This window comes from Gavia stellata, chromosome 36, assembly GCF_030936135.1.
Source record: "Gavia stellata isolate bGavSte3 chromosome 36, bGavSte3.hap2, whole genome shotgun sequence".
In the NCBI taxonomy this organism is placed as follows: Eukaryota; Metazoa; Chordata; class Aves; order Gaviiformes; family Gaviidae; genus Gavia; species Gavia stellata.
The window spans coordinates 802,981-821,055 of NC_082629.1; the positions used below are offsets into that span (position 1 = coordinate 802,981).

General features: G+C 59.3%; 1 protein-coding gene across 1 annotated transcript; it reads right to left on the reverse strand.

The window, feature by feature from the left end:
* Nucleotides 1-587: 587 nt before the first annotated feature.
* Nucleotides 588-17,598, reverse strand: HDAC7 (histone deacetylase 7). Its single transcript, XM_059832860.1, has 24 exons — nt 17,427-17,598; nt 15,631-15,721; nt 13,414-13,525; nt 12,808-12,923; nt 12,512-12,640; nt 11,907-12,016; nt 11,363-11,479; nt 10,945-11,143; nt 9,840-10,048; nt 9,398-9,607; nt 8,355-8,580; nt 7,735-7,868; nt 6,961-7,081; nt 6,652-6,701; nt 5,394-5,501; nt 5,110-5,165; nt 4,786-4,873; nt 4,349-4,468; nt 3,795-3,892; nt 3,582-3,700; nt 3,251-3,384; nt 3,058-3,142; nt 2,672-2,810; nt 588-2,045 (listed from the first exon to the last, which is right to left on the reverse strand). Exons 1-24 carry the CDS (start codon nt 17,574-17,576, stop codon nt 2,000-2,002), a joined length of 2,967 nt encoding a protein of 988 aa, XP_059688843.1. The 5' UTR covers nt 17,577-17,598; the 3' UTR covers nt 588-1,999.
* Between the last annotated feature and the right edge of the window lie 477 nt (nt 17,599-18,075).

Below are 18,075 nucleotides of genomic sequence, written 5' to 3' on the forward strand. Positions count from 1 at the left end.
CCCCAAGGCTGGAGAAGCAGCAGGTCCTTCCCACCACCCCACAGCCCACCCTGGGGGTAGACCCATAGGATGGAGGGACAGCATCTACAAATGCCAGGCTCTGGAGAAGACAGAGAGAGGTTTTGGGGTGCTTTTTAACCCCTTCCTGCCCAAGCTGTCCCACTGCAATGCGACGCCCTCTCTCCTGTCCAGCAAGAGGCTGCCGTGGAGGGTGCCCATCCCAGGACCACCTTGCAGGGTAAGTGTGGGTACCCGAGCCCCGGCAGCAAAGAGGCAGCCATCAGGGGGGTATGGGCAGTGCCACGGTGTGGCCACAATGACTTCTCTGTGTGTCACCCAGCTGTAAGGGAACTCACACCCTCCCCGGTCTCGGTGCTGCTGGCCGGCGCTGCTCGACCCCAGCTCTGGGCAGTCTGAGACACAGAAAGGTTTTATTCTTCCAAGGTCCTTTTTTCTTTTTTTTTTCCCTCCTTCTTTGTTACCTTTTTTCTTTCTTTTTTTTTTTTTTTTTTTTTTTTTTTTTTTTTTACAAAATCTCCTCCCTGTGCCTGCAGACAGAGCCTGGCCCCCTCCCGAGCTCAGCCAGGTCTCAGCACCCCATCCATCCCCTCCGTCCCAGCCCAGCTGTCCCCAAACCCCGCTGCAGCCCAGCACGGTGATGTCCGAGCGGGGAAGCTGCCCTTGTGGGGCAAACCCTGAGACACAGGGAAGACACGGGGAAGGCTCTCAGGGTGATGAGCCACACGATGCCCTGGTGCAGTATGAGATGGGAAGGCAACAAATCTAGACAGACACATCATTTTGGGGGGCCTGACCCTGCCCCTGTCACCCCAAGACAGCCTGGAGAGAGACAGGCACTGTATTGCTGGGGCTCTGGGCATCCCTGGGGGAGCAGAGGCCAAGCAGAGGGCAACAGGATTTGATCTGATCTCAGCCGGAGAAGAGGAGACTGTTGGGGTGCTGGGGGTGCAGCTGCAGGGAGGGTGGGCTCAGGGGGTGACTGGAAGACAGCTGGGCTGCCCCTGCTTTAGGGATTACAGGGGTCTACATCGATACAGATCCTCAGGTCAGCGGGTTGCTGAGAAGGGCTCAAGGCACCTTGGTAACGTCCACACGAAGAGGTGTTTGTTCCCAAATTCCCACGGAAAGAAGAGTACGTAAGGTTCACATTAGCACACGTCAATTGTACATAGTGCAAATCAGAGCCCCAGCGCCAGAGGGTTCACGCTCTGGTTAGTGGTTAGGATGTCCCACAGGTGCGATCCTGGGCACCGCAGACACTCCAGCCCTTGCTCTTCTCCGGCTGCAGGGCGATCGGCGCATCACCCACAGCTGCCCAAACCCTTCTTGTGCAGAACGAGGTCATACCCCATGTCACTGTCACGCTCGCTCCCGCCTTGTGCCCTACCAGAGGAAGGGGTGCCAGGAAGCCTTCGCGAGAAGACACAGTGAGCCTGTCCCTCCCAAGCAAAACACAGGGCTGCTTCTCAAAGGCATGGCTGCCCGGCCGGAGAGGAGCTCTGGGTGCAGTCCCGAAGGCGGCTCTAACCACCCGCAGCACAGCCACAACATCCATCCCAACACCCACCCCTTCCCCAAGGGTGAGGAAGATCCCAGGAGAAGGGCAGGTCTGCGTCTGGCTGCCACCACAGCCAGAGGGGTGGAGGCCTCTCACGCATATCCCCAGAGGGGTTTCAGGTCCCAAAGGTTGGGGACTGATTGCAGGCACGGTCTAGGTTTGCAAGGCCACGCCGTGCAGAGGGAGTTTATGGTTTTCCATCGGTCCCGAGCAGGAGGACATCTTCCAGGTGGCTGCGGGAGCATCCTTTTCTGGAAGACCTGCAGAGGCGGCAGCCAAAGGTCCACGCCATTTCAGGACCATGACTCGGGGAGTGAGGATGACGTGGCAAATGGGAAGCCAGGAGTGAAGAGCGAGCGCTGGGCTCAGAAGAGTCCAGCCACATCCTGGAAGCAGGGGAGCAGAGAACGTCACCGCTCATCACTGGTTCATGGGCTCCTCTTCCTCCATCGGCTCATCTTGTGGCCTGAAATAAGAGAAACAGGATATATGAGAAGAGGAAGAGACCTGTGCGACACGACACATCCCTCTCAGCATCGAAGGGCATTCTGGCAAGTCCAGCATCTACACAACAAGCCTCCCAGTGCTTCCCGCTTCACCGAGACCTACGTAGACTCTGGCTGAGTCCTGGTGAGGATGAGAAAAGCTGGGGGGGGGGGGGGGGGACACGACCCTGCTGAAAGGAGGGGATGAACCCCCACACCTCCAGCCTCCAAGGAAGGAAAGAGGATTTGGTCTTGTTTTCATCTTGTTTGGAAAGAGCCCAGCACTGAATCTCCCAGAAGCCAATCCAGGTCCCGACCCATGGATTCAGGACCTCGCCCCACCACCCACTGATGCTGAACGCTGAGGCCAAATCTCCCGGGATGTGAGGGTTACAGGATCAGAGCTCTCGGTGGGGAGGATGGCTGTAATCTCCATCTCCCACACCTCAAGACGTGTTTAAAGCCAGCACAGTTCTGACCTCCCAGAAGCTCGTTTGGCTGTGAGACGGCCTTTCTCTGGGGCCACCCCCGTGACACCAAGACTTGGAGACAGGCACACAAGGAGTGAGGGGCACCCACATCTCCTAGGATCGATTAAGAGCATCACCTCTTCTCCACCATCACGGCCACCGAGAGGGAGGCCAAGGCTGTAACCGTCTCCACCTCTTCTGTCTCGTGGTGCTGCGCCTCCAGGAAGGAGCAGCCCAGCTTGGAGGCAAAGCGCTGCACGGCCACCCAGTATTTACCTGCAGGAGAAGCAAAAATCAGGAGGTGCCAGGATAGGGGCGCCCCAGGTCTCCGGGCTTCCCTTGCAGCGAGTGCGCACGTGGGGCATCCCCCTCCCTTGAGGAGGATGATGATGGAGGGCTCCACTGAAGTCTTTTAGGTCAAGTGTCCCCTTGGAGGTCATGGGGTTTACTGCAGAGGGGAGGAAACACTAACGCTTGGCCCTTCCACATTAACTAACTGAGCCCCCGGCCCTGGGACACTCACTCTGGACCTGGATCACCGTTTCCAAGGAGCGCACAGCGTTGGGGTTTGGTTTCTGCCTCATGCTTTCTTCTGGGAGAGGGTCCAGCTGCCGAAGGAAGACACAGGGGGTTAAGAGGAGGGAGCTGTGCCCGGGGCTCGGCTCGCAGCATCAGTACAGCCCCACCGCCACGACCCGCTGACCCCCAGCTCTCACCTCGTTGCCCAGCAAGGCTGACACGCAGGCCTCGGATGCATCGCAGATGGCTGTAAGGTCATGGCCACCTTCTAGCGCGAGGACGATGGCTCCGCCAGCCAGGCTCATCAGCTGCTTTGTCATGTAGCCAAAGCCTGGAGGAGAAGCCCGAGGGGGGGTTGTCAGCCTCCCTGCCCGAAACGCTGGGGCCCTGGCCCTTGATGGGCTGGTACAACCCCAAAGATCTTCCCCAGCTCCCTGGAGAGCTGTCACCCCTACGCCATGGTCCCAGCCTGGGTGGGCAGCGGGAACAACCCAACCCGAGCCAGCGGCGCTGCTTCCACCTCCTTACATTTAGCGGAGACTTTGTAGCCGCCCAGGGGTGGCGGGTGGCCGTCAGCCGCGTCGAAGCCGGCCGACACCAGCACCACATCGGGGGAGAATTCGTGTGCAATTGGCATCACCACTGTCCTGCGTGGGTAAAAAACAAGTAAGAGGGGTTAAGTGCTGGCTCAGCCTGATGCCGAGGGAAAGAGGAGATGAGCAGAAACACAAGGCACAGTACCTGAAAGCAGCCAGATACTCCGGGTCACCCATGGGGGGGTCGAGCCCTCCAGTCCAGGCTACATTGACGTTAAATCCCTCGCCGGGGCCAGCACCAACCTGTGAGAGAGCAAGGACAGCAGTGAAGGCCTGGATGTGGCCTGCAGGGATGCTGGGGCAGCACCCTGCGCAGACTCCATCGCTGCTGGGCTCCGGGGAGGCAGGGCTGGGCGTCCCGGACCCCTTGCCCTGCATCAGGGCCATGGGAGCCGGCTGGGTTTGCAACGCTTGCTGAAGAGCAGCGGAAGCTGTGGTGTTTTCCTGACATTTCCCAGAGCCTTGCAGCCATCGGTCACCGTCCCTGTGCCGCTGGCTGCGGGCTGGGACAAAGCCTCGGCTCTGCAGCCAGCTGGGTGAACCAGGCAGGACCAGGCATCAACGGGCAAGGCTCTGACTCAAAACTACCCTCTGCTCAAACCCGGCAGTGCCCTGTCCTGCTGGCTGTCACCTTCGGCACCAGCGCTGCCGTCCCCGGGCAGAGCTGCACAGCCCTCGCAGCCTGCTGGTGCTTTTTACCTCATCAGCGGCCCCGCTACCGGGGAAGAAGTTGCCATCATCGTGACGATGCAAAGAGATGTAGAGAACGTCAGGGTCTCTGTAGAAGATCTGCTGGGTCCCATTGCCGTGGTGAACATCCTAGAGGGAGAGAGAGATTGGGAGAGTGCTCTTTTTTTCAGCCTTGAGGGTGGCTCAATAGCCTAACACAGCTAAAAGCAACTGGATCTCTACGCTGCTCCAGGGCTTGGTCCCCCATCCCCAGGATCTGCTCCTGCTCCCCCATCCTGACACGCTGGGGGGTTCCCAGCCATGCTCCTGCAGCTCGTCCCCGAACGAGGAGGTTTCGTTGCTCTCCAGTCTAGCTCCAAACCACAGCTGGGAGGAGGTGCAGACACCCGCTCCTGGGGATGTCCTGGGGAGGAGCAGGGACATGCTGGGGGAGAGAGGGGACTTACCCAGTCCACAATGAGGATCTTGCTGAGTTTCCCTTTCTGCTGCAGCTGCCTGGCGGCAATGGCCACCGAGTTAAAGAAGCAGAATCCCCTGCAAAGAGGGAGTCAGAGCTGGTTAATGCTCAGGCCCTTCCTGAGCACCCTTTTCTCCTGGCTCAGGTGCACCCCAAAGGGTGGGCTCTCCCTCCCCTCTCCCTCCTGCCTGGATACGGATGGGTCCCAGGGGAGGTTAATCTGGAGCGATCCATGATTTTGAGCCAAGGAGCTGGGTTTTGGGGCTTCCCACATGGCAGCCCAAAGCCCCAGGGCTTGGGAAGGGGCCCTTACATGGCGGTGGAAGGATCTGCATGATGTCCGGGTGGCCGCACCACAGCAAAGCCGTTCTGGGGACAAAACAAAGGCGAGGTGATCAGAGCCGCTGCCCCCAGCATCACGCACCCCTTCCACACCCCGGCTGGCTGGTCCTGCCACACAGGGACAGCTGGGGACGGAGCCCGCAGCAGCGTGGGGCTGGCAGCACCCGGTGCTGGCTGGCGAGACCCCCCAGCCCCTCTCTTGCCCGGCCATGGGGCGATGCACAGCTCTGGGACCTCCACATGAAGGCACCCTACCTTCAGCTCCCTGGTGGCCACCTTGAAGGCCAGCTCAGTGACGCTGCCAGCGGCCCAGCGGGCAGCGTTGGAGGAATGCAGCTCGTTCCAGATGGTATCACTGTCCACCTGGAAGCAAGGGGATCAGTCAGACGGGGACAAGGCACCGGCGGAGATCTCAGTCACGGGACCCATGCTCTCTGCCAGATGCCGTGCTCGGGGCTGGGGGCTGAAGTCCTGTGCAGGCTGAAGGGCCAGGCACCGTGGAGCTGGACCACCTCGCAGGCAATGGGGCAAGCTCCCCAGCGGCTCCCTGGTGCAGCCGGCCAGGATGGCAGCTCCTCCGCCCCGTCAGCCCCAGCCCCCAGCCGAGCTCCGCACAGAGCATCTCACCCTGCACCCAGGGGCTGGAAGGAGTGGCTGAGGAAACGCTCGTTACCTTCTTTATCTTATTTTATTGTTTAACCAAACATCTTGGTTTGATCAGGATCACGTCAAGGGCCGAGCCAGAGCCGGAAAACTCAAGTCTCTTCTGATCAACGCCATGTGTGCAACTCAAAGGCTCCCCTCTGCCCACGGAGAGGGGCAGCTCCAGCCCCCCCGCCTTCGGGGCACGGGCGAGAGGAGGGCAGGGAGGGGGAAGCAGAGCAGGGAAAGTAGATGCAAACGGGGCTGAGAAGAGCTGGTGCCCAGCAGCTGGGCAAGGAGAGGAGAAGAACCAGAAGAGGCAGCAGGAAGGCATGGAGTGAGACCCTTCCTGAAAGAGAGAGAGAAGGACAGAGACAGGGGGGAGAGAGGAAGAGAGGAGAACGCAATGAATGGAGAGAAACCAGGACGGCAAGCTGCGAAAGGAGAGGCCACAGAAGTGTCTGGAGAGAATTGGCAAGCTGCTGGCCACATGACACTGCTCCCCTCCCTCAACGGAGACCATGGCTTGCGGCTTCCCCTGGCCGTCCCTCCAGCTCGCTCCCTTCTAACGCCCCCAGCTCTTAGAAACGACTGTGAGGGGCTTTTGGTTCCTGAGCCCCTTAGTGTAAGGAGGCATAAAGGATCCCCTTTCAAGGGTGGGATGCTTAGGACCATCCCAAGGACAGGGGGAAGCTCTGATACGATATCATGCCCACAGATGGAGTGCTCCCACCTCAGGCTACCCAACCCTGGCAGCCCAAAGGCTTTAGGAGCTGCCTCTCCACTCAAGCCCATGAGGAGGCCCTTGCTGGGGACAGAAGAAACAAACAACCCCGTCCAAAACCATCCAGAGCAGATATCGAGCACTTACCCCCACCCCTCCACAGGGCAGCATGACGAACATCCGCTGCGACAGGATCCCTGCAGAGAGAGGGGACAGTGAAGACTTCAGAGCTGAGAAACTGGGGAATGGTGAGGGACAGAGTGCACAGCGTGGGGGTACCAAGGAGGAAGGTTTGGCCCAGCTGCTTGGCCAGAATTAGGACCAGCCTCCAGGGGAGCTGCTTGATGCGATCCCCATGGCTGAGGGTGCTCCGAGACCCGGTGTGGATGTGCAGGCAGGGACAGGCAGAAGGCGAGGACACGGCTGCCTGAGGGAGCGGTGTCAATGTGGACTCACCTGCCAGCTTCCCGTTGTCCAGTTTCAGGCGGTTGAGGGGATTGGTGCCGTAGAGGAAGACGTGGCGCTCGGTATGGACGCACTGCAGCTCTTCCAGGGTGGCCTTGCGTCCCCGCAGACACTGTGGCAGACAGGGGCTGTGAACAAGCTGCTCCAGGTAGGAGACGCGGGCTCTCCCACCCAGGCACACCAGGCTCCGAGGGCGGAGGTGGCACGTCCTGCTGTCCAAGTACAGCCACACCTCGTGTCACTTCAGCTGCGGAGGCAGCTGCAAGGCTGAGCGCTGTGCTTCTTGCATTCGATTTGAACTTGAGCACCCCTCATTTGAAGGCAGAGATCAGGCAGGAAATGCCAGCACCACCTTCCTACAGCTGAAAAGCCCTGTGTGGACCAGTCAGCCCAGCCAGACCAGGGCAAGGTTTCTAACAGACTGGAACTGACACTGATGTTCCCCGAGTTGGCAAAACACCCCGTTTCCGTAGGGATCACACCTCTCCCTACACCCATCTTCCAGCAGAGCAGAGTGCTGCCGCCATCTGAAGCTGGAGATGCTCAGACCAGCACGCTCTGACTTGGCACTACCAGCAACAGACAAGTCCAAGCCCTCGCCCAAAGTCTTTGTTGCCTGGATAATGGTGGCAACAGGCTGAGAAGATCTGGTAGCAAAAGGGATGGAGGTGAGAGCAGGATACCCTATCACACCATGAGCATGAGATCTGCTCGTACCAGCATCCCCCTCCCGGACAGGCATCCGGCTCCCACCCTGCCGCTCACCTCGCACTGGCTGCGCAGCCCTCTCTCCTGCAGACGGGACCAGATGCTCTGGATCCTGCCCGCGTGCTCCGGGTGGTTGCTGTTATCGCCACAGGAACACTGATGTTTGAGCATCACCGAGTCGTAAACCAGCCCTGCAACGCACAAGGAGAGCTGCTGTCCCGAGGCTGGACTGGACACCCAGGCCTGATGGTGTGGACCCTAATTCAGCTCCTTTTCAGGGGCTGGCTGAGACCCTAAATGCCTGTAGCTATTTGGTTTGGCTGAGACGCCTCCCTCAAGCCATGGGAGCCTCTGTTCCAACATGCTTGAAGCAAATCCTGCCTTGGATATGTAAGAGAGCTGAACCTTGCCTGCATCGCTGGACCAGGATGGCAGTCAAGGGGCCAGATGGGCAAGTCCTGCTTGGAAAAGCCGCCTTAGATAAGGAGAAGGGGCCCCTCATGGCTTGCTCTGCTCTTTTTGAGCCAGCCAGAGCACTCCCAAGCATTTATGAGTCTGGGAGTGACTGGGACTGATGCCAAGCTGCCCCTGGGCATCCCCACCTCCCCTCCAGCTCTTGTCCCCAGCCCCAGCTGCTGCTCCAGCTGTGACAGCCCCGCACAGGGGCTGGGCCGTACCTGTTGTGAAGTGCGGCTTGGCTGGCTGCTCCTGCACAGGCAGGGAGAGCGTCTTGGAGGCCGTGTCCTGGGCAGGAAGGGAGACGGTCGCGGTGGCAGGAGATGACTGGGCCCTGGAGAGGGGCCTGTGCCCCGCATGGATGGTGGGGATCATGGGGGAGTCAGCCAAGGGCTGCCGCTTGAGGAGCTGCTGCTGCACGCGCTGGTAGGAATCCCAGAGATAGGCCTGATGGAGAGAGGCGGTGGCAGTGAGCACGGCATCTGGAGCAAGGCACCAGGGCGGTGAGAGCAGCATCACCCGGCCCAGGGAAGGGAGCCCTGCACCGTGCACCCTCCCAGGGCCTGGATACAACAGCCCCCTCCATGCTGGGGGGCTCGGAGCCGGTTTGCGGGAGCTGGGACTCATCACGCAGCATCTGCTGCTCTCTGCTGGCTCAGCCCCGCAGCAGTGGGCAGCCCCGCTGCAAGGCGCAGCAATTTGGAGGATGATGCCCAGCAATCTGGGGACGATGCCCAGCCTTGCTGACACTGGGGGTGGCTGCAGCTCTTGTCCCTGTCCTAGCGAACTGCCCTGGGCTTGAGGAAGGTACAGACGTGGTGTCTGTGTCCTTACCCACAGAGCACTCCTTTACGGAGGTGGCTCTCAGGGTCTGATTGGAATCTTCCCAGGCTCAGGACGCTACCAGCTTTGCTGGGTTTGTGTAAAGCCTCAAATGGGAGACACCAAGGGATGGAGAAAAGAATTGCTCCAAATTGCAGGGCAGGGATCTCTGCATGCTGCCTGTTCAGGGCTAATGCTCGCAGCAATTAAGCCACAACTGGAGAGAGGGACAAGGCTAGCAACTTCACCTCTTACAGCTCACTCCTGAGCCTGTTATGAAGGCTTCAAACCACCTCGAGGGCTCCATGCGGCTTGGGGTAGCCAGGGAAGGCATGTCCCTTTTGCCCATGGGCTCCTTGCGCCCAGCAGGGAAAGGGCTGCTTCAGGGTGGCAGCCTGGACCCCTCCCCAGGGCTCTTCCATCCCTGCCAGACCCTGTGTACCTGCTGTAGGACAAGCTCCTCTTGAGGCTGCATCATCTTCTGCGTCCTCTCGGGCTCCTTCACACTGCTCCCCGGCCGTGTGGGCTCCACGCGTGCCCTCGACGGGTCACTGCTCTCAGTCCCAGCCTCTGGGAGCGTCCCCTCAGCCTCCATGTCCTCTGAGGAGGGGATCTGCCGCAGACGGGGCTTCTCGCTGGATTTAGCCATGCGCTGCAGCCGGAGGGGTCACGAATGAGCACAGAGAGGTGGCAGGGGACAGGACAGGCCAAGAAAGCTGAGCAGGTACCCTCAGCTTGCTGCCACGAGTCTGGGCAAGGCAGCATCTCACATGCCTGGCTAGGGCTTGGCCCTGGACGTCCGGTACTCACTGCCTAGCAGGTAGGGATGCCATCTCGTACCCTTCTAGCCCCCTACACACCCAGGCTGGGCCTCCATGACTTACCTTGCCCAGATGCGTCTGCTGCTTGAGTCTCTCCAGGAACTGGGTGTGATGCTGCTGGTACACCAGTTGCTGCTGGATGGCCTTGGGGTTCTGGGGCAGGGGCTCCGAGCGGGTCCTGCCCAGCGGTTTATGGTGGCCTGGGAGCGACAGGCGCTCTGCAGAGATGAGTGAGGGGGCGAAGGAGAAGGGGACCGTTCCCAGACCTGGCACTGCAGGGGAGATGAAGGAGAGGTGAGGAGTGGCACTGTCCGCTGGGCAGACGTGACACCCTGCAGAGCTGGGCATGGCAAGCAGCAGTGCTGTCTGTACCTATGCAGACTATCTCCAGACAGCCCTAAAAATGACACTGATCCAGCCCCGGAGCCCAGTATCTGGTAGGCTAGGATGGATGGGTTGTGTCTTTATGGCTCCCCTCCTTCTGTCCCCATCGCTTCGGCATCACACAGCCCATGGGTCTGGGGACAGGATCTGGCTGACCTCAGTCATCTCAGTCCCCCCTTCAGCTTCATCCTCAATGGGAGAGGTTTCCTTCACTGCAGGTATCACAGGGCAGGGAGAGAGGGAGCCAGGAACCAGCACAAAGGAGCTGGTTCTCTTTCTGCTACAATTAGAGAGGATTACTTAGAGGGGCTGGGGGGAATAAGGCAGCTAGAGACACAGCCAAGAGGTCTGAGCTGCCTTGCTCAATGGAGCGTCTCTAGTGAAGCCTTCTGGCACAAGAGCTTAGAAAGAGGGAGGAAAGACCCCTTGGAGGGGGGCTCCTGCGTTGCAGGAAAGGTGAACAGCTCCACACCAGCCCAGCTTGGGCTGGGCAAGGGGCAGCTGGAGGGAAGAGCCAAAGCTACGGCTCTCTCTGCATTGTCGAGGCTGTGGTGCGTGCAGAACTCTGGTTTCATCCATGGGAAGGACATGCTTGCTGGCTAGCCAGAACCAGGGTCAACATCTTCCATTCCCTTGGCCTCAGCTCACAGAAAAGCAATGGAAAAATCAAGGCTGCTGGGCTTTCCCGGCACCCAAAAAACCTGCCTGCCCCGAGCGAAGCTCCACGCTGAGCCCTGCCAGCACTGGCACAGCCTCAGTGCCTGTCACCGAGCTCGACACTTACCTGCCACCAGCGGAGTGTGGGTGACTGAGGGCTCGAGGATGATGACGGGCTGGAGCCGAGGAGATAAGGGGCTCCCAGCCTCGTGCTGCTCCAAGCCAGCTGGTATGAACATGGGCGAGTGTGTGCCCGTGAGGACAGGCCCGTTCAGCACAGGCACCCGGTGTGCCAGGCTGGAGAGGGGGCGGCGATCTGCCTCTCCCTGCAGAGAGGAGGAGGACTGGGTTAGCATCCCACCGGGACACAGCACGGGGAGGGGATGGCATATCCTCACCATGCCCACAGGCAGCGCCTGTGAATACTCAGAGCCAGCGCACGCCTGGCATTACCCCAGGAACCCCAGGCCCAAAGAAAAGGGCTTTCCCTGCCCCAGAGGGACCCTCTGCCCAGTTCTGGGCCTGCCTACAACCTGGCTACCTACCCTGGCGCTAGTGGTAGCCGGCAATCCCAGCGTGATGGCGGGAAGGGAGGCTGCACTCTGCAGGGCAAACTGGGCCAGTGAGCTCTCCTGCATCATCAGGCGCTGGGCCAGGGGCGTCTGCACCAAACAGAATTCATTAGTCTCCTGCTCTGGCAGCAGCAGAGCTCGGCGTGGGACAAGCAGCTTGGGCGCGGGCAGCAGAAGAGGGTGGCTGAGCCCCAGCTGCCTGGAGGAACGCCTCGGGCCAGGGCAAGGAGCATTGGGGCCCAGTGGGGAGAGCACATATACTAGGAGACAAGAAATGCACACTGCAAAGGAAGGCAGTGTGTCGGGTCCAGCGCTGGGCTGGACAGGAGATCCCACTGTGCAGGGAGAGCAGGGCTAAGGGCAGTTCCTGGGCAGCGGGGTTCAGGGCTGGGGTCCCCGGGGGGGGATGCTACCTTTGCCTGAGCCTAGGATGGGAGTGGGAGATGAGGGCACCCAACCCTAGGGTCAGGAAGCCCCAACCTGCAAGACCTCTGGCTGCAAGGCCGTCGGAGCTCACCTCGTGGGCCATGCCGGAGGCAGCGGGGAGGGCTCCGTGCTCGGCGGGGAGGCTGTCATTGGGAGAGCTGCAGCCGGACACAGGGGTGCTGCTACTGCTCGGGGAGGAGTCTGCACAAGGAAGAGAAATAGGGGTGATGGGCACAAGCGCCCAGACAAGGGCTGCACAGCCCCTGCCCCAGCCCTTCATAGCCCTCCCTCCCTCTAATAGCTGCCCACCGCCCTCCGAGGGCCAAATCTCCCTTTGGCACAGTGGAGACGGAGCTGCCCTGCCAGCGTGGGAGGCACCACACCACGGTGGGGAATCCTGACCAGCCACATTTGCTCAGGGCCTTGGACCTTTTCAGCCTTGTAGGTCCATCCTGGGCCCGAAAAGCAGCAGCATACAGCTGCAGCAACATCCTTTCCTGGCTCATCTATCCCTGCACCATCATGGCAGAGAGCTCCCTCCACGGGCTGTGCCCGGAGGAGGGCACAAATAACATGCCAAGCCCCGGAAACATGACCCCCAAGCAGATGTGGTACAGGATCCTGGGCAGACCGTAGCTGCTCCAGCCTGGCCCCAAGGTCTCTCCAAACCCCAAAGTATCACCGTCCAGGCAAAGCCCTCACCGATCGCCTCAGGCGGCCGCCTCTTCAGCGAGGGGGGAGCGCTCTCCTTCCGCGTCAGGGGGTTCTTGCGTCGATCAAGGCACTTCCTGGGCTTGCAACGCACCTTTAGGTTGGGCTCAGACGCTGCGAGCAGACAAGATGGTTATTCCCAGCCCCACTGCTGACGGGGGAGAAGCTGGACTGGCTTTGTGGGGCCAGGCCACCCCACTTCTCGGCTCCGGCTGTCCCCTGCAAGCGGGCTGCGAGGGTATCACGGCGGGAGGGAGATGGCATTATCGCCAAGGCCTTACCTGTCTTCCGCAGCGGAAAATGCTCTGGGGGGTCAAGAGAAGTGCTCGGGACAGGGGGCAGGAAGGTGCTGAGCACAGGAGGGGAAGGGCCCTCGGGGTCCAGAGGCTCCAGAGACCTATGGGGAGAAGCCACCTTGTTAGAGACCTTTCCCAGTTGGCAGCCACGTGCCACCCATGCTACGCCCTCCAACGCAAGGGTGGCCCATGGGGCATTGCCTTTCCTGAGCGTGTGCTAGCTCTTCTGCCAGTGGCCAGAAAGGCATGTCCTGTCCGCTAAAAGCACCTATAGAAGGGATACAGCCGCTGGTTTTGCCTTGTCTTGCGACAAAAGGCAAGAAGTCTGACAGCACTTTTTGGGTCAGGAGTGGGAAAAGTCATCAAAGTCCAACAAGGTCAGGGAAAACAATGTGGGAGCTTCATCCACCTCCTGCAAGAACTTAACACAGAACCAAGCTACCTCACCCCAACAGACACTAGCTAAACGATATCTCTAAAGACCACGAAGCAGTAGATAACGGCAAGATCTTGCCCAAGATAAACAGCCACCTTTTTGGGTCCTGAGCAGATGTCCTGCTCGGGGCAGCCCAGAGGATGCCCTTGTTTTACCTGTATGGCATGGCTGAAGGGTTGGGGTTGCTGGTCCTCTCCAAAGCTGCCTGCTGCTTCTTCAGGATGACCTCAGCCAGCTTCTGCTTCACCACTGTGCTGGCGACGGCACCTGCAGAAAGTCCAGCAGTGACCACACAGGGCTGAGAGCTGACACAGAGCACTTTAAAGGACCCCTGCAGACATGAGCGTGGCCCCATGGCTCCACAAGCAGTGCCAGGACAACTGGACACCCCCTACAAGCACACGGACCCTGAGAAAACCCCGCGGAGATGCTTGGTGCAGTTCTCCGGTCAAGGCTGGCTCAGGGAAAGGCCAGCTGGGGCAACCGGAGTTTCCCGGATCCCTGTCCCACCCTGTCCCACCCTCAGCTCCCCCACATCATCTCAGGAGCCTGATCTTTTTGCGTACGCCTCGCTGAGCATTGGGAGCGCAGCTGGTGAGAGGCAGAGCGTTGCCAGAGGCGAGTCTCAGCTGCAGATCTGCCTGCTTCATCCCAGCCAGAGAGAGCAGGTATAAGCTGACACCCACAGAATAAAGAGGGCATGAAAGCACAACGTGGCTCGTACAGCAGCGACAAAACTCCCACGGGTGCACGGAATCCTTCTGAAGCCTCTCCAGAGACACTGTGCCCTGGGGCTCTTTGAGCCTCTGTTACATGCTGACTATTTCCAGTTGATGGCTTACAGCTCAGCCTGTCCTGCACCTCAGCCCCCCACGCAGCCATACTCTGCCCCCCAAAACAGGGACAGCTTGTTTGAGAGACAGCAAGAAAAAGAAAGCACCTCCACACAGTTCGGGGGATGGCTTTGAGGCTCCTGATTCTCTTGATGGAGCTGCGCTCTTCCAGAAGAGCATGAGACTTACCACAACCCGCTGGCAAACAAACAGCAGCGACCCACGTTCAACACCTGGCTCCACCGCGGTGGTGAAACACCCGCCCGCAGAGGTCTGACTTGCTGCAGGGTGCTGCAATTGCCAGTCCACGGCTGCCGTGAGCCTCCCATGTGGCTTCCCATCTCGGACTAGGGCCCGTTCCCATGCTCCTACCCATGCCAGGCCATATCCCCATCCGTCTGTTCTAGCAGGAACGCTCTGTGGTTACAACGGGGATGCTCCACGCTTCTGTGCCAGCATTTGGCACCTCCAAGCACAAGTTAATTAATTAATTTGTATGATTAACTCCCAGATTGCATAAAGGGGCTGTGTGTAGGCTGTCACGCTGTCAGCCATGCCGAGCTGACCGCATTCGCAGGAGCTGTTTGCTCAGGAATGGCACGGAAAGGGCAGGCACTGCATTTTGAGCATTGCAATTAGCCCCATCGACCCTGTGAATCGCAGCAGAGCAGCCTGCGCTCCGCAGCCACGTGGGAGCTAAGGGAAAATATCAGCATCTCGACAGAGCTCAGACCGGACGGGCAGGTGGACAGTAGGCTCACGGACACTGGGACGGGCGCAGTGCATCCGAGGCATGCTGCAGCTGCATCTTTGGGTTGCGATGCAGAGCTCTGCACATCCAAAAGCTCGGAACAAGCTCCCTGCCAGCTCCCTGCAGCGACTGGCACTAGATGGCGCAGGGAGATCGCAGCCGGATGGGGTTTGCGAACCTTTCTGCCCAGCATGGGGGGGCCCACTAACCTCTCCCCACTGCCACGGGTGCTCCAGCCTGGGGCTTGCAAGTTCAAGAGGCAAATTCATGCCTTGCCCCATGCAGTCACAAGCACCGTCAGCTCAGGTAGCACCCCTGCAGTGGCCGTAGGGCATGACGCAAGGTTAGCATGGAGATCTGTTGTGACCACCTGGTTGGCATCGCTAGGAAGGACATGAAGGACAAACACCAGCCAGGCCAGGGCCAAAAAAATCTCTTCCCAGCTGCTAAGCGCAACTTGCTGGCATCCCTTCTTGTTGCTCAGAAGTATCGGACTTCCCCGCGGACACCGAGATGTTCTCTTGGCCCCAGGCAGGCACAGAGCACGGCTCAGTTTGATGCACAGGACAGCGATGCTCAGTGGCGCGGATGCTATCACACGCCTTTAGACCCAGAGAAGGCAGAGCTTGGTCTGGGTAAGGGCAGCACCACCTCCTGAGTGCCCTTCTAAAAGCCACTCTGATCTCACTCCCTCTGTGAGCCAAGTCCCCCAGTTTCGGGGACATGGCTCCTTGGGCACAGATGCGGCACCCGGCGCCACGTGCCAGCAGACGCACGGAGGCTCTTACTTCGTTTGCTCTTGTCCTTGTTGAGGATCTGCCGCAGCTCCTGCTCCTGTTGCCCAGGCTCGGCTTCGCGGTGCGGAGACTCCATGGTCACCTGCAAGAGGAGAGGGACATCAGTACCAGGAGACCCCTGCCTCGCCCAACACAGGCGAAGCCCTCTTACACCCTCCCCAAGCCCAAGGCACGACGACACGGCGATGGAGCATGTCTGAAAGGGTCTGTTATGTCGTATTTGGAAATGTGACGGGCAGCCCTGGCCAACAAGAACGTGTTAAGTTCTTTCATCACAGCAAACCGGATGCATCTTTGTCTCCAGAGACGCTCTCCCCAGGGACGTTGTAAAACTCAAACCAGTCTGTTTCAACTTGCTGCCTTTCATGGTGTTTTGACATATCTGTAGCTAGGGCATGTTGTAATACAACAAAAAATAGAAATCATAGCTGACTAAAAAGGGGAAAAAAGAAAAAAACTATTATACTAGTCTTAAAAGTTTGGATCTTGGAGTTTTCCAGAGCTGAGGTTTTCAGAGATGATCCCATCACACAGGAAGGTCAGAAAGCATCATGTCTGCAGAAATGCCTCTAAGCACCCAACAGTCATAGCAGCAGCAGCATCTCAAACTCTCCTTGTGTGGACCAAGCTGATGCTCAGCCTCTCCCAGAAAGCCTCAGCATGATTGCCCCAGGGCTTCCAGACAAGGTTACTGGGACCAGTGAGCCTGTGCCAACCATCGAGACCTGGGCTGGTGCTCAGGGGCAGAGCACATGGGACCTGAGAGCAGTGGATGAGGCTGGGCTTGTTTAGTCCAGAGGAGAGGGGGTAAACCGCATCTACCACCACCCAAAGGGGGTTACAGAGTAGATGGAGCCAGGGTCCTCTGAGGAGCGCAGCAGAAGGATGAGCAGCAACGGGACGGATGTGCCACGAGGGAAATCCCATCTGGATATATGGAACTGATTCCTGCCATAAGCACAGTGCACTCCTGCGACTGGGACAGGCGGGGGGGGATCTCTGTGTTTAGAGATGGTCACAATTCGCCTGGACGTCATCCTCCGCATCCTGCCTTACCTCTGAAGTTGGCCCTGCTCTCAACAGGGGCCTCCAGAGGAACCATCCAAGCTAAATCTTGCTGTAATTTTGTGACAATGCAGAGTCTGGCAGCAGAGGCTGCGCAGGGCAGGGGTGCTATTCCGGGTGACACTAGAGAATTTCAGTGAAGACTTCCCAGAAAAGCAAATCAGCTTGTAAAGTGAGTAAGCTGTGCCTTTAGGGCAGAGAACCAGCGGTGGCCAAGCGGAGTGGCAGCTCACAGACACCAGGCATCCTGTCCAGTCGCTCTGGCTCCTCGCTCAGCACACATGGTATGCAGCTGAAAACACTTCCCTGCTTCGCACATCCCAGGAGGCCCCAGCCCTCCCGCTGGCCTTGGCAGGATGGAGATTTGGCCTGAAAGTAAGACACGAAACCCCCCCACCTGACTCCTTAACCGGCCTCCTTGCGTCAGAGAGGTCTCCAGGCTGGCTAAAATGCACTACAGACTCTCCAGCTCAGGGAAAAGCAGGAATTCACCTGGGAAGGTTATTTTGGTGTTGGGATTTCCAGCCTCTTCCTCTTAATCCGTGCCAGAGATGGGAGCTCGGATAAAGCCAGCCCTGACGTAGGGCACAGCTGGCAGGCACGCATGGCACCATAAGCTACGTGCTTTAGGGAATAAATTAATTTTTCCAAGTGCCCAGTCCTCACCCAGCTGCTACCAAAAGTGGGTGCGGGTCCCCCCCTGCACCGCGGCGTGCCCGTACCCTCACGTGCTGGTGGGTGAGCTGCTCCACTTGCTGCTGGTGCAGGCTGGCGAGGAAGAGCTGGTGCTGCAGCTGCTGCGTGTGCTTCAGGGCCAGCAAGGTGGTGTCAGAGCCGGGCTTGACGACGCGCTGCCCGATACGCAGGTCCATGGGGGCGGTCTGGGGCACCCGCGGGGAGGTGCACGGGTTCACAGCAGCTGTCGAGACACAAAGCGGGGCACAGCTCAGTCCCTGTCCGGCTCAGACCACCCTGCTAGATAGGTTGGGAAAGCATCAGGATGGGGCCTGGGTATACCCCAACACGCGGGTGGGCACTGCGAGGAACACGCCCTGCCGTTGAAGAGGGCTTGCCGCACACCAACTACTGCCTGCGAAAGCCTCCTCCATCACCTGGGCAAAAAATCCTGTAAATCATACACCCTTGGAGAGTCTCCAAGGCGCTGCAGGCATCTCTCCCTGACACCATGGCTGAGAATTGCTTTGCAAAGACGCTCCTGCCCTGCCTGGATGCACAGCCTCCCTGCGTGGTGACCCGCCCCATCCTCATGGGAACACCTAAAATAGTCCCAATTACACAGAGCGTTGGAGCACCCATTGCAGCAGGGGATTTTCACAGAATCATTAAGGCTGGAAAAGACCTTTAAGATCA